Source organism: Quercus robur, chromosome 12 (genome assembly GCF_932294415.1).
Source record: "Quercus robur chromosome 12, dhQueRobu3.1, whole genome shotgun sequence".
Classification (NCBI taxonomy): Eukaryota; Viridiplantae; Streptophyta; class Magnoliopsida; order Fagales; family Fagaceae; genus Quercus; species Quercus robur.
This window is the reverse complement of record NC_065545.1, coordinates 26,730,032-26,742,810: the sequence shown is the minus strand read 5'-3', so window position 1 is coordinate 26,742,810 and position 12,779 is coordinate 26,730,032. Positions and strand designations below refer to the sequence as shown.

General features: G+C 33.3%; 1 protein-coding gene across 4 annotated transcripts; it reads left to right on the top strand.

Moving 5' to 3' along the window:
- The first annotated feature begins 2,875 nt into the window (after window positions 1-2,875).
- LOC126708710 (SWR1-complex protein 4) lies at window positions 2,876-11,561 on the top strand. 4 transcript variants are annotated; one of them, XM_050408586.1, is made up of 17 exons: window positions 2,876-3,265; window positions 3,364-3,450; window positions 4,145-4,210; window positions 4,298-4,357; window positions 4,521-4,577; window positions 6,283-6,412; window positions 6,667-6,734; window positions 6,914-7,006; window positions 7,111-7,158; window positions 7,737-7,913; window positions 8,219-8,329; window positions 8,855-8,950; window positions 10,469-10,540; window positions 10,640-10,673; window positions 10,766-10,834; window positions 10,966-11,054; window positions 11,242-11,561. In XM_050408586.1, exons 1-16 carry the CDS (start codon window positions 3,152-3,154, stop codon window positions 11,010-11,012), a joined length of 1,329 nt encoding a protein of 442 aa, XP_050264543.1. In that variant the 5' UTR covers window positions 2,876-3,151; the 3' UTR covers window positions 11,013-11,054; window positions 11,242-11,561. The 4 variants fall into 4 exon arrangements, with proteins under 4 accessions (XP_050264543.1, XP_050264542.1, XP_050264540.1 ...); XM_050408585.1 differs by having other exon boundaries at window positions 2,877-3,265; window positions 10,800-10,834; XM_050408583.1 differs by having other exon boundaries at window positions 2,877-3,265; window positions 10,616-10,673.
- The last annotated feature ends 1,218 nt before the right edge of the window (window positions 11,562-12,779 follow it).

Sequence of the window (12,779 nt, the reverse complement as noted above, 5' to 3'; positions counted from 1 at the left end):
AGGAGAATGTTCTGGTGTTTAGAGGAATGGCAGAGAAGGAATAAAAAAAGGAGGAAAGAAGGATTAAAAAAGAAAACAATACCGGTACGTGTGTGGAGGAGAAATTTAGTGGGAAAAAAAAAGGAAAAAAAAAAAAAAAAAAGAATAAAGAAATGCGGTGTGGAGGATAAAAAAAGAGTGGAAAAAAAAGGAAAAAAAGAATAATGAAATATTATCACAATTTTTTCACAATAAATTTTAAGGGGTCGGTTATTATTAGCTAATATTGGTGAGAAAAAAATAATTTTTTTAGAAAGAGAAAAAAATAATTTTAATAGTATGTTAAAATTAAAATTAGTATCAATTTTTATCACAATATTTTTACAATAAATCTTAAGTGGTAGGTTATTATTAGCTAATATTGGTGAGAAAAAAATAATTTTTTTAGAAAGAGAAAAACATAATTTTAATAGCACGTTAAAATTAAAATTAGTATCAATTTTTATCACAATATTTTCACAATATTTTTATAATAAATCTTAAGTGGTAGGTTATTATTAGCTAATATTGGTGAGAAAAAAAAAAAATTTTTAGAAAGAGAAAAAAATAATTTTTTTAGAAAGAGAAAAACATAATTTTAATAGCACGTTAAAATTAAAATCAGTATCAATTTTTATTACAATATTTTCACAATAAATCTTAAGTGGTAGGTTATTATTAGCTAATATTGGTAAGAAAAAAATAATTTTTTTAGAAAGAGAAAATTTGATTTAAATATGATGAAGTAGTTGATTTTTAAGTATGAACCAAACTCACATAAAAAAAAAAAAAAGTATAAAATAAACTCCCTTATATATACATTGTCTTTTTTGGTAATTTATCCCTCAAACTGCCACTTTTATAAGTGCTAGCCAAACACTCAGCTTTTTCATTATGCACTTTTTAACAGCTTTTACTAAACACTTAGTTTTTTGAAACTCCACTTTTTCATTATGCACTTTTAACAAAATTCCACTTTTTCATTATGCACTTTTACAAAAAGCTGAATTAAACTCACCCTAAGTATCAAAGGTTTTTTCAAGGGCAGGACCCATTAGATCTGCTGCCATGTAGACCCGATTGCAATAAAACCCAGGCCCATAATATGTTATAGTTATAGGATCCATGATGTAAGTAAATATAGATTTTTATCAAAAAAATATTTGATAAAACTAGTTAATATTCTAATGGAGAAAGTTAGGAATTTCAATCTCGCACATTTTCCACTTAATTATAATTGTAACAAATTAAATCACACCTAAAACTAGTTGATATTCCTTACCAAGTCTCACCATAATGGATTCTCAAAAAAAAAAAAAAAAAAAAAAAAAAAGGTCTCACCATAATGAACATGTGGACGGCTTTTCTTTTCGTTAAGTGTACAATAAATTCTCTATATTTCTAAAATGCAAAACTCACTTTTTAAATTTATCCAAAATTCATTTCAGTCTTCTAACTTGACTTTCGTTCATTTTAGTTCTCTAAGTTTCAAATTTATTCAATTAAAGTCTTTTCGTTAACTTTTACTAAAATTTTTTGAAAAAAAAAATCTAGAAAATATCCTTCAATCATTAATTGAATTTTTTTTAATTTAAAATTTTTTAAGAAAATGTTAAAAAATTGAAAAATTAACCACAACATATAACAAAAGTTGATGGAAAAACCTTAATTGAATAAACTTGAAACTTAGAGGACTGAAATGAATTTTGGTGAAACATCAAGGGTGAATTTTGCATTTTAGCCTTTCTAAAACTAGTTTCATAGGTTATAGCAAGCACTAATATTTAATATCTTAAGAATTTAAAGAGTGGGAAGTTGAAGTCTTAAATTCTTAATAATAATTGATACTATTTGGTATATGTATTCCATTTTGGAAAATACTAAAATTATTACAAATTTTAGTATAAGCGGCCACAAATTCTGTGATAAGAATATGATTGGTACCATTTAAACAACATGGTAATAAATAAATTTAAATTAATTTTTGTAATTAGTGACTGGTCAATTTATTAAACTTATGTAGTAAAACTTATAGTATCCTTAACAAGTTAACATCACTCATTACACTCAAAGTTACCTAAGGAGTTTCAACTAACTTATTTTGTAAATTCATTTTGCATTTAGGTTGTATTTGTTTTGGTTGTAAAATATTTTTAACTGAAAATGTTTTTGGAGAAAAAAATTTGTTTTCTAATGTTTGATAGTGTTTTTGAAAATCATTGGAATAACATTTTCAAGTTTTTGCCTTGTATTGAAAATAAAATTTTTCATTAACATAAATTCACCATACCAATAGAAAAAGAGAGAGTGAACCTATTTGGTTTCGGTTATGGTGGTATGATCCAGGGTTTTAAAAATTAGACCGAACTGGTTAGTCTAACTATAAACCGCAAGCCAATCCAGTTCGAAAAAAAGGCTAAAAACCCAAAAAAAAAGGGGTCAAACCCAGGAAAAACCGGTCAAAAATTGGGAACCGGAAGCAAATTTGATTTTGCTCTTGGTCTGGTTTTTAAAACCATGATATGATCTGGTTGTGGAAGGTCCAATCTCATTGTTGATGGTCCTAATCCATGAAGGCGAGTGGGGGCAACATGCAAAGGAGGTTGAGGCTTATGGTAGGAGGGGCCTCGCGAGCAGTCGAGTTGTGTCTGTAGATATAATAAACAACTATTTTACGCCCCAAGTATAAACCATTTTCAACCATACCAAAGTAACACCTAAAATTGAAGTTTCCGTTGAAATAAACTCGACTTGGTTAAACTTAAAAGTTAAAACTAAACTATCTCTAAAAAAAAAAAAATAATAAAAAAAAAAAAAAAAAAAAAAAAAAAAAAAAAAAACTCATTGAATAATCATCATGAAGCGGTGCGGTTAGTCACCCGCATGTAAACGAAGCAAACCGCAAACCCAGTTCATCGCTCTGGTCTGATCCAAACTTTGGCGCTCGAACCGAAAACGAGCCCTAACTAAGCAATTCATTGATCGAATCTCTCAAACAAAAAATTCCCCTAATTCCGCATGCACTGTGAAATTTGAATTATCAGCGAATAAAGCCTCTCACTGAAAATAGAGAGCTAGCGAAGAAGAAGAAAAACCCTAATTTTATTTTCTGGGTTGGGGTTTTTCTTCAACAATGGATGCCAAAGACATCCTGGGCTTGCCCAAGAACTCTCTCCCTATTCCCCAAGAGAAAAAATCTAGACCCCCAAAGGACTCTCAGCGAAAGCCCGATGGCATTTCTCGTGAGGTATCTCTATCTCTATCTGTGTGTGTGAATTCTGGTTTTCTTCGCTTAAATTTGTTGAATTAGATTAGATTTTGTGTTGGGGTGTTTTGGAAAAGTAGGTGTATGCACTTACGGGTGGTTTGGCGCCTCTAATGCCCGCGATCGATTCGTCTCAATTGAAAAAGCAGCCTCCAAAGGACGAGAAGGTAAATTTTTCTGTTGTTTGTGTAATTTTTCTATAGGTTTTGGTAGTTATGTTGAAGATAATGTGTTGGGATGAGCTTGAATATGCTTTTTTGTCAAAGTTGAGGTGTTGCTTGCTTTAAAGTTAGGTTTTTGTTGCTTATTAAATGCTACATTGTTGGATAGGTTATTTTCGTCTTCTTTTTTAATATACTGGGTTTTAAGATTTTACTTTTGGTTGTTGGTGGTATTAAATTTTGATCTAGAGTTGAGGTTTGCCAGAGCAGCTCCTGAGTTTGATGTGATGTTTAAGTTAGCATGTTCATGGGAAAATTTGTAATGGAAACTTGGGTGATTATGACTTTGGTTTTAGCTGTTAGTATTACTTTGTAGAGACTGAGCTTATTTCTTTGTGTCCGGGTTGCTTAGTTGTACATTCATAACTAGAAGGTGATGCTGTCTTATCTTTCAGATTGATAAGGATAAGTATAATTCAAAAATTGCATATTGGTTCTCTGCTCTTGTCAATTGATAATAGATGTACAAGAATGTTTCCCAGTTGTTATGGCTTTTCCGTTCTGATATTATTTGTTTACTTTGGGTTGATCTTCTGTTGATATATTAAATTTGGTAATTTTTTATGATATACATGGTTTTCGTTTATTGAGTTTATAATATATGATATGATTTCTAACAAATTTGGGATTCTGCCTTCAGATCACTTGGCAGTGGCTTCCTTTTACAAATTCTGCTCGAAAAGATACTTTGCAGCTTTATCACTGGGTAGGTTTGTGTGTGTCTGGATATTTGTCTAGTGCATTGTTATAAGGGGAGTATTAAAGATATTTTCCCGTCTCTTTTACTTGGCAGGTCAGGGTTGTAAATGGTGTTCCACCAACAGGTGACTATTCCTTTGCCAAGTATAACAAGGTATACAAGCATACACTCTTATCTTTGTGCAGCTAAGCTAAAAAGAGTTTACTCTGCTCTTTTGTTGTTTTTTACCCTTTCATTAGTTTTCCTGCTATACATGTACCATTAACCCCATTCTCTTCATTTGATTGATATATTTAATTTATGTGATGTGGAGCAGTCTGTTGACATTGTCAAATACACGGATGAGGAGTATGAGAAGTACTTGAATGATCCTGTAGGTATCAATTTAAGGTTACATCATTTTAATTTTCTTTTCCTCTACTTAATAGCAAGACATCTTTTAATTAGGCAGAAAAGGCAAATACATATATATCATTGCGCACGTCATGATTTTAGTTTTAAGCACTATAAAAGTATTCATTCATTTGCAAAGTTGTGTTAAAATTGCAGTATTTGGATTTAATGTTCCAGTTATACACCATTTTTCATACATTTTCATTTACATTATCATCTCTTGATTGTAGTTGTGCTTCTTTTTTTTTTGATAGGTAATAAGACTTTTATTAAAAAAATTGAACATCATGTTTACGATGGTGAACACTTTGAACAATGAAACAAATACAAGAAGATCAAGAGCTAAAAGAAATAGAAACTAAAAAATCAGCTACAGCAGTACAATTCGTACACCCCCAAATACGAGCCCAAAGAAACAGAGTATTGGGAGGTGTAGCCGTAATAACACCAGTTTTTATATGTCTGTTGGCTTTACCTTTTTTTAAAAGTATGTATGTGTGTAGTTCAAGTTTTCGCCCTATTCACCAAGGAATTTTTTGGTTGCTTTTGGCGGATTGCTTACTACTAGGTTGGATCGGATGTCAACCTGTGGAGGCACCATTTGTTACTATTGGACAAATTTCTCCTTTTGTTTTCTTCTTGTTTTTTGCCATAACGCCCATTCTGGGACGAGTTGGAAGAGGAATTCCTAATTCTTACACGGATGAGACTGATCACACCTGATCAGTGAAAAATTCTGACACCAATCATTTACTTCATATTGATTTGTGACTAGGTATCAGCATGTATTATTCCATATTGCAGCTGATAGGAATGTAACAGTGGCAGATGATATAGGTTATTCTCCTGGGCATGTTACTTGGTCATCTAGATTCCTTAGGTCAGGATAATATGGTTCGCTTATAGAACAAAGGAATTCATGGTTAGGCCATATTACAGTGTGTTGAGAAAAGTAGACTAGGAACTATCTTTTCCTTGGTACAGAATCTGGCAGGTGAAACCACTGCTTAGAGTTGCATCTTTCACTCAGGTGGCAGCATTGCAAAATTTTTAAACAATTGACAATCTAAGGGAAGTATAATTATAAGACATTGCTGTTGTATGTGCAAAAAAGGCAGTGAGACTGTGAATCATTGACAATTCCATTGCTCCATAAGAAGAGACTTTTGGTCTTCTGCTTTCTCTATTTTGGTGTCATCTGGGACATGCCATTCTCTGGTAGACTTGTTGGCTTGTTGGGGAGGTCAATTGGGGAAACACAAAAAATATGATTTGGAATATTGTGCCATTGGCTCTTATGTGGTGTATTTGGCATGACTAAAATTCTCAAAAAAAAATTTAGGATGAGAAATTGCAGTTTAAGAAATCAAGCTTTTGTTTCTTAGAACACAAGATGATTGGATAACTGCAACTATTGTCTAGCTTTTTCTTCTGTGAGATTTTGTAGAGCTGCTAAACTTTAGATGTCTTAATTGCCATGTGTACCTCTGGTGTGCTAGGATGGTGTACCCTTTTTGTGATTTTTTCTTATATGTTTATTATTTATTAAAAAAATCAGTATGTATTTTATGTTTCACAGGACTGATATTGTATTGATGTAGGAATATCCTGTCAAAGTGTTTGTATCTTGTGGCATTATGTTTGGATTAAGTACCTAAAGCTCTGTCATATTTCATCTTTGTCAGGGATGGACCAAGGAGGAGACAGATCAGTTGTTTGACTTGTGCCAACGATTTGATCTCCGCTTTATTGTGATAGCTGACAGGTTCTCATCATCTCGGACCGTGGAGGAATTGAAGGATCGTTATTACAGTGGTATTGATCACTCTCTGTTACGTTTATGCTGCTGATTTTATGGTTCAAATTTATTGAGTCTTATACCAACGAGCTATAGCTCAATTGGTGCTTCCTCCTCACATAAAAATGGGATGGAGGAAGAGGTCATGTGTTCAAGACCCACTGGTTATGTATGTGACTTAATGATCTATATACACATACATATAACATACACACACACACTCACACATCTGACTGCTTTTCTTCATAACTGTGGCATTTTCTGTGTGTAGTTTGTCGAGCCATAGTGGTTGCTAGAGCTCCAGCTCTTGGAGACATTTCTGGGAACCCTCTTGTTAAGGTTTGATAGCTTTGTTAATGCAATATACACTTGAATATTTGTCTTTTAGGTTAGGTTCCCAAGTTGATCATAAATTATTATTTTCTTTAGTTGACTGTATACTGTTTAAATTTGATGTCTGCTATATGCCTGTATTTCAACATTCTTCTGTTTTAGTATCTGATTCCTCGTCAATGTAGGAACCTTACAATGTTTCACAAGAGATAGAACGCAAGCGAGCATTATCCATGGTCCTCTCTCAAACAAAACATCAAGAGCGAAAAGATGCTGAGGTCTAAGCGAATAAATGCATTGCTAAAATTCTATCTATGCATTTCTGAGTAGTTGAATTGTTTAAGTAACTTGTCTGTTGGATATCCACTCTCCCTTTCCCCAGGTTCTTGCTGAGGCAAAAAGAATAACTGAGTCACGGATGGCTGCAAAGGTAAGGTGTTGATTATTTATGCCATTTTGTTTCTTTTAAGTTACTGGTGACATTCAAAGTTATGCATGAAAGAGGAGACATATTTAAACTTAACTGGCTCTAAGGATTAGTTCTAATCTTTTTAATTTTGCATCAACCCTAATTTGGTATCAAACTGAAGGTGGTAACTTGAAGCTCCCATGTTGGGTGAGAAGTTGGTATCTCTGTGCTTGTAAGTTCTAAAGAAGCTGGCTTTAAAGCTGTACCATCAATGACTTCTTCAGTCTATACTCCTTTTCTTTTTCAGAGGCTATCATTTTAAAATGTTTCAATTGTATTTCCTCATCTTTGGAACCTGCACTCCACACTTCTGCCACAAACTATTCATGGAATACAGCATCCAATTGCTTAATCATCTTTGTTGTCGTTGTTAATAGAAGTATTGTGAATGGTTATTAATGAGTTGTTAGCTATCATGTTGTGAGATTATAATTTATATTATGTAATTATAAAGGAAGGCATGAGTTACTGTGTATTGCACGTGTTATTGTGTATGTGTTCTACAGATTAGTTTATTTGCTTCATTTATGTGTTTTCAGGTAGCTGAAGAGTCTGAATTGCCTGTCCCATCAAATGCTGGTCCAGAAAGTGCTGAGAGAGCTAGTTTTCCGGGTGATACTGTATCACCTTCATCCAATGTTCAGCTTCCCTCTGCAACAATTGCATCTTCAGCATTAACAGCGGACAATGCCTCTACTCTAGCTTCTCTTCGCATGGTACAATTAATAGTCTGTTTGTCAGTTATGTGCTGTGTGTGCGTGCACGTGTGTTGGCATGTGTGTGCACAATCATGTCAATACCTCTCAATTTACTTATAGTTCAACTTTTTGTTTCTGATATTATTTAATTAACTGTTTTGTATTTGCTTCTCTTTCTCTTTTATTTTTTACCAATAAAAAAAATTGAGTTTAATGTGCCTCACCTTAAAATGTTTTTTTTCCAGAAATTTGTTCACCTTGAGTCTATTGCCAAATTCATCTGTACTTGAAAACATGCTCTCACTGATTGTGAAAATTTTCAGCTTCGAGTGTATTTGAGAACATATGCACTTGACCAAATGGTGCAAGCTGCAAGCTCATCTGCTGGACTTCGGACAATAAAGCGGGTTGAGCAAACTTTACAAGAACTTGGGGTTTGTTTCTGCTCCCTGAACTATTAGTGCTGTAGATATACTTATTTCTTGTCATATCATGAGTTGGTGGATAGTATAATATCCATGTGACCAGCAAGATTGAGGTTTTATCCCATTAAAGTTAATTCCTTTTCTTCATTTTTGTTTGTGTAATATTGTTATTGCAGGTTCGGTATCATAGATATTTTCAAACATAACATGTTCATGCAATTGATATTATCTTTTAAGAAATTATTTTGAAAATGCGAAATAAGACAAACAACATATATCTTGATATTTATAAAGACCCAGAAAAAAAATCCAAGGACTACCATGTATATTCATCCTTTTTTCTTTTTAATATTTGGTATTCTAAGAGCAACCAGACTCTATCCTTAATTTACAGGAATATTTCTTATGGTTAGATACTTTTTGAATTGCTAAATCGTTGTTTCACTCTATGAGCAATACTCCTGTATCTTTTTCTTTTTTTTTTCCCCTAAATATTATGAAAAGGGTATAATACTTTGTCCTTATCATTTACAGGTCAATCTAAAACCAAGAGTTCCAACCAAATCAGTTTGTGCAGAGCATCTCGAATTAAGAAAAGAAATATTGACTCTGCTGAATCTTCAGAAACAGGTATCACAAATGTTTATTCTTTACATTTAAAATAATTTCTTCTGTCGACATCGTCTTCTCTGTATTTATTTATTTTTTTAAGGTAGCAAACGTTCCTCTCTTACATTGGTCATGTGCACATGTTTATGCATTTCTTCCTTATCAAATGAATTGAAATCTTGCTGTTTTGTCCAATTTGAATTTCTTAGTGTTCTGGACAAGCATCTTTATCAAGTTCATTTGCCCTCTTATTTTTCTTTTCATTAAGGCAAATTTGTAGTAATTGTGGCTCCTTGCTTCTTTATGTATATATCAAGCTTATGTCAAGTGTAAGTAATTCAGCCAATAAATATATATATATATTTTTTAAAGTTTATCTCTGCTTACTATTATTGCTTGGTTTGTTAAGGTTCTACAATTTACTAAATGACCTTTACCAGATCCTTTAAATTTCAGACATAATGCGGGTTATTCATCACTCAGGAAGTGATTTGCTGATTTAAGGATGTGAATTGAAAACTACTTTTGGAAACTGAGGCGCATGTCTATCTGGATAGCAATGCCTCCTAACCAACTGCATCCTTTGGGGGGCAGTTGGTCATAACCCTGGTTATTTTCCATGTTTTGGGCAGTCATATTCTTACTGAATTGATGGCTCAATATCCAGTTTCAATTAACATTCCATGATGAAGTGATTAAAGTGTGGACCAAACTCTGCATTTATGCCCCCCCCATTCAGGCCGAAGCATCTGCCATTCTCTGGGCAGTAGAGCTTGCTGCCAAAGAGCATTGGGACTGTGTTATCTTTGAAGGGGATGCTAAAGCATGCTACGATCCTTTATCTTCCAATATCACCCCTGACTGGGCTATATGTTCTATCATTAGTGACGTTAAGATTCTAGCTAAGGATTAGCAAAAAAAAAGATTCTAGCTAGGTCCTTTTTGAGTTCTTTTGTTTGGGTCAACAGAAAATGCAATTCTGCTGCTCACGCAACTGCTAAGTTTGCTTTAAATTCCTGTTTTTCTGTCTGTTTTAATAAGGCTAATCTTCCAAGTGCTATCAAGTCAGTTTGTAAGGAAGATTATCCCCCTTGTTTTGTTTCCTTTGTTTAATTCCATTGCAGATTATCAAAAAATTAATAAATAAACATTCCATGATAAATGTACTTTTCCAGTTGCTGCTCAGTCATTCTAAATATCTCACACAGAGGGAAATGCTAGATGTTTGGGTTATGTTTCTTGTTTTAACATGAATTTATGAATTCCTGAAATATAAGCAAGTCATACTTATCCCAAAAAAATGAAAAAATGAAAAAGAAAAAGAGAGAGATATAAGCAAGTGGCTTATGCTAGGGATATAGAACTACTTGGGAAGGGTACGACAAATATTTTTTCATTTACTCTGTCAACCTAAATGTATTCTCTCAACCTAGTATCTTGCACTTTTTTGTAAATATATAAGCATGACAATACAGAGTAGTGTTTCGCATTCCTCAATTATTGATCTTTGACATTTTATCTTGAATGTTTGATAACCAGTTGCAATATAAGGAGGCAGAAGGTTCATCTTTTCGTGATTGCTCATATGCTGATACACCAAGCACGCCTAAGGTAGTAAATTATTTTCTCTTCATTCCTATGGTTTTGTTTCCAAATCTTGAGATTTTGATTCTCAAATGCTAACAGCGTTCAAACCGTGGTGGGGATCAGGATAGGACCTTTGTTCCTGACATGAGTTTTGGAGGTAATATTGGACATTGTATCCCTCGTCTTTGCATTATAAATGCTAGACTGCATGGTTTTTTGTTTTCTTATTGAGGTAAGTCATTTTTATAGTAATACTCAGAATCATGTATTATTGGTATATCAGGAGAAAGAGTTGGCAAAAGGGACCAGAAACGCAAGGTACACAGTTATCTACTTCCTGTTGTTTAATGGTTCCCCCCCCCCCCCCCCCCCCCCCTCCTCTCCTTTTTTGCTTCTCTGCATTCTTTGCTGAATGTAATATAATCTTTCTTTTTAATTGTAACTTTAAGGCACCTGGAAGGTTATCAGATGCTCCATCATCGCCAGCTCAGTCTAAAAGGCCCCGAAAATTAAAGGCGTCAGATCTATGAATCTAAAGGTAAGGAAGCAAATGAACTTTCAAAAAAGTAGAATGCAGAATACACCTCCACAAACCACCACCCCCCCCCCCCCCCCCCAAAAAAAAAAAAAAAGGTAGAATGTAGAGTTCATTGTGGTTGTGTTATTGTAGAATGCAGAATATATACTGAAGGTAACTATTTTGGTTGCTGAACCTTTCTATGCAGAATATCGAGTATGATGTTTTGTGGCAGTCAGAAGTAGAAGCACTAACTCATGACCAACTCATGTTCCTTATAGGGAAGTTTAGTTTGTGTAACTTACCTAAAAAATAAGTTTAGCTCAATTATCATTCTTACTTTAGTTAAGTTTATGCCGTGATGTTTGTAGCAAGGTGGGGAAATAGCGAGCTCTGTGAATGATGAATTTCTTGTACATAAGAAACTAGTGGTTGACCCGTGTGAGGCATGGGAATAGTTCTTGTAGAAGTTTTTATTTTTTTAGTACAATTATACAATGACTTATATTCAAGCATACTAATTTCTCATCTACCCTGAATATATGATTTATACAAGATTCTGAGAAAGAACAGCTTAGCCAGATAGTGGAGACTTGAGAAGTCACCGGCATGATCATAATTCGAAGGCAAAATGGGGAAAAGATCAAAACCTACTTTATACTATGTATCGAGCCTTCAGTTCCGGAAATGAACTTTGTCTACCTCATAAGAAAATGTCCAATCTCAGGAACTTTGATTACTTGCAGCAATTGATAGCTTGATATACAAGTCTGAAGCCAACGACCGTGTTGGTCTAATGGCCACTCCTAGGTTGTGGGGGTCTTGGTTTGAGACACGGGGTGGCGTATATTAGTAATTATATAAATTTCTAAACGAAGCTCTATATACACACGTACACACACAAGCCTCAACCTCATTTCCTCCACCCCTTCAACGGGGGAATTTTTGGAAAAATGTCCATGAATCCACCGCCCACAGCGCACTTGAATCCACGCTCAACTTCATAACATGTTTGGACGTTAATTTGTGATTGACTTTCAACACTTACACAGAACCATGACAGGTACTTGCTAGGGGGAAAATTAGGTGAACTAATTACAAGGTGACACCTAAACATATTGTGGATTTGGGTGTGTCTAACCAATAAGCTTTCATGAAACCAATAGTTGTTTGGTAATCCTCCTTTTATTTCATTTAGATTAGATTAGCTACAAATTTTAGATTCTAGTTAGCTCAATCGATGAAGCTTTTTATCATTGAATAAGAGATTTGGGATTTAAACTCTACCTATACCATAAACCAATTGATATCTTAGCAAGATAATAAAGAGCAATTATTAATAAGTGGATGTAATAAATTGTAATTTTAATGTATCTATATTTTTAAAAATTACTACAAATTTAAATGTGTCCCTTGCAATATCATTATAATGTACAATGTTATATTTTATATTTATATATCATGAAATTGTGAGAAAATGATCCATTTAGTGCCCGTTTGGTTATCACATTTTGGATTTTAAAAAAAAAATTTATGTTTGCAATTTCAAAATGTAATTTAGGGTCCGTTTGATAAGAAATTTCTAGTAACGTTTGTATTTTTTGAAAATACATGTGAGTGAAAATGTGTGTGAAAATATATGTAATGTTGTTTAAACACTAAAAACTGTTATTTAAACAATAATAACAAATAGGCCTTAATGGTGTTTTTTTTTTTTTTTTTTTTTTTTTTTATAGGATTAATGGT

What these genes read in the sequence shown, in the direction of transcription:
- LOC126708710 (XM_050408583.1), top strand. Translation starts at nt 3,152, where the DNA reads ATGGATGCCAAAGACATCCTGGGCTTGCCCAAGAACTCTCTCCCTATT. An exon ending in CTTTGCAGCTTTATCACTGG is followed by an intron (nt 4,211 to 4,297) that starts GTAGGTTTGTGT and finishes TTTACTTGGCAG; the next exon opens with GTCAGGGTTGTAAATGGTGT. An exon ending in GAAGGATCGTTATTACAGTG is followed by an intron (nt 6,413 to 6,666) that starts GTATTGATCACT and finishes TTCTGTGTGTAG; the next exon opens with TTTGTCGAGCCATAGTGGTT.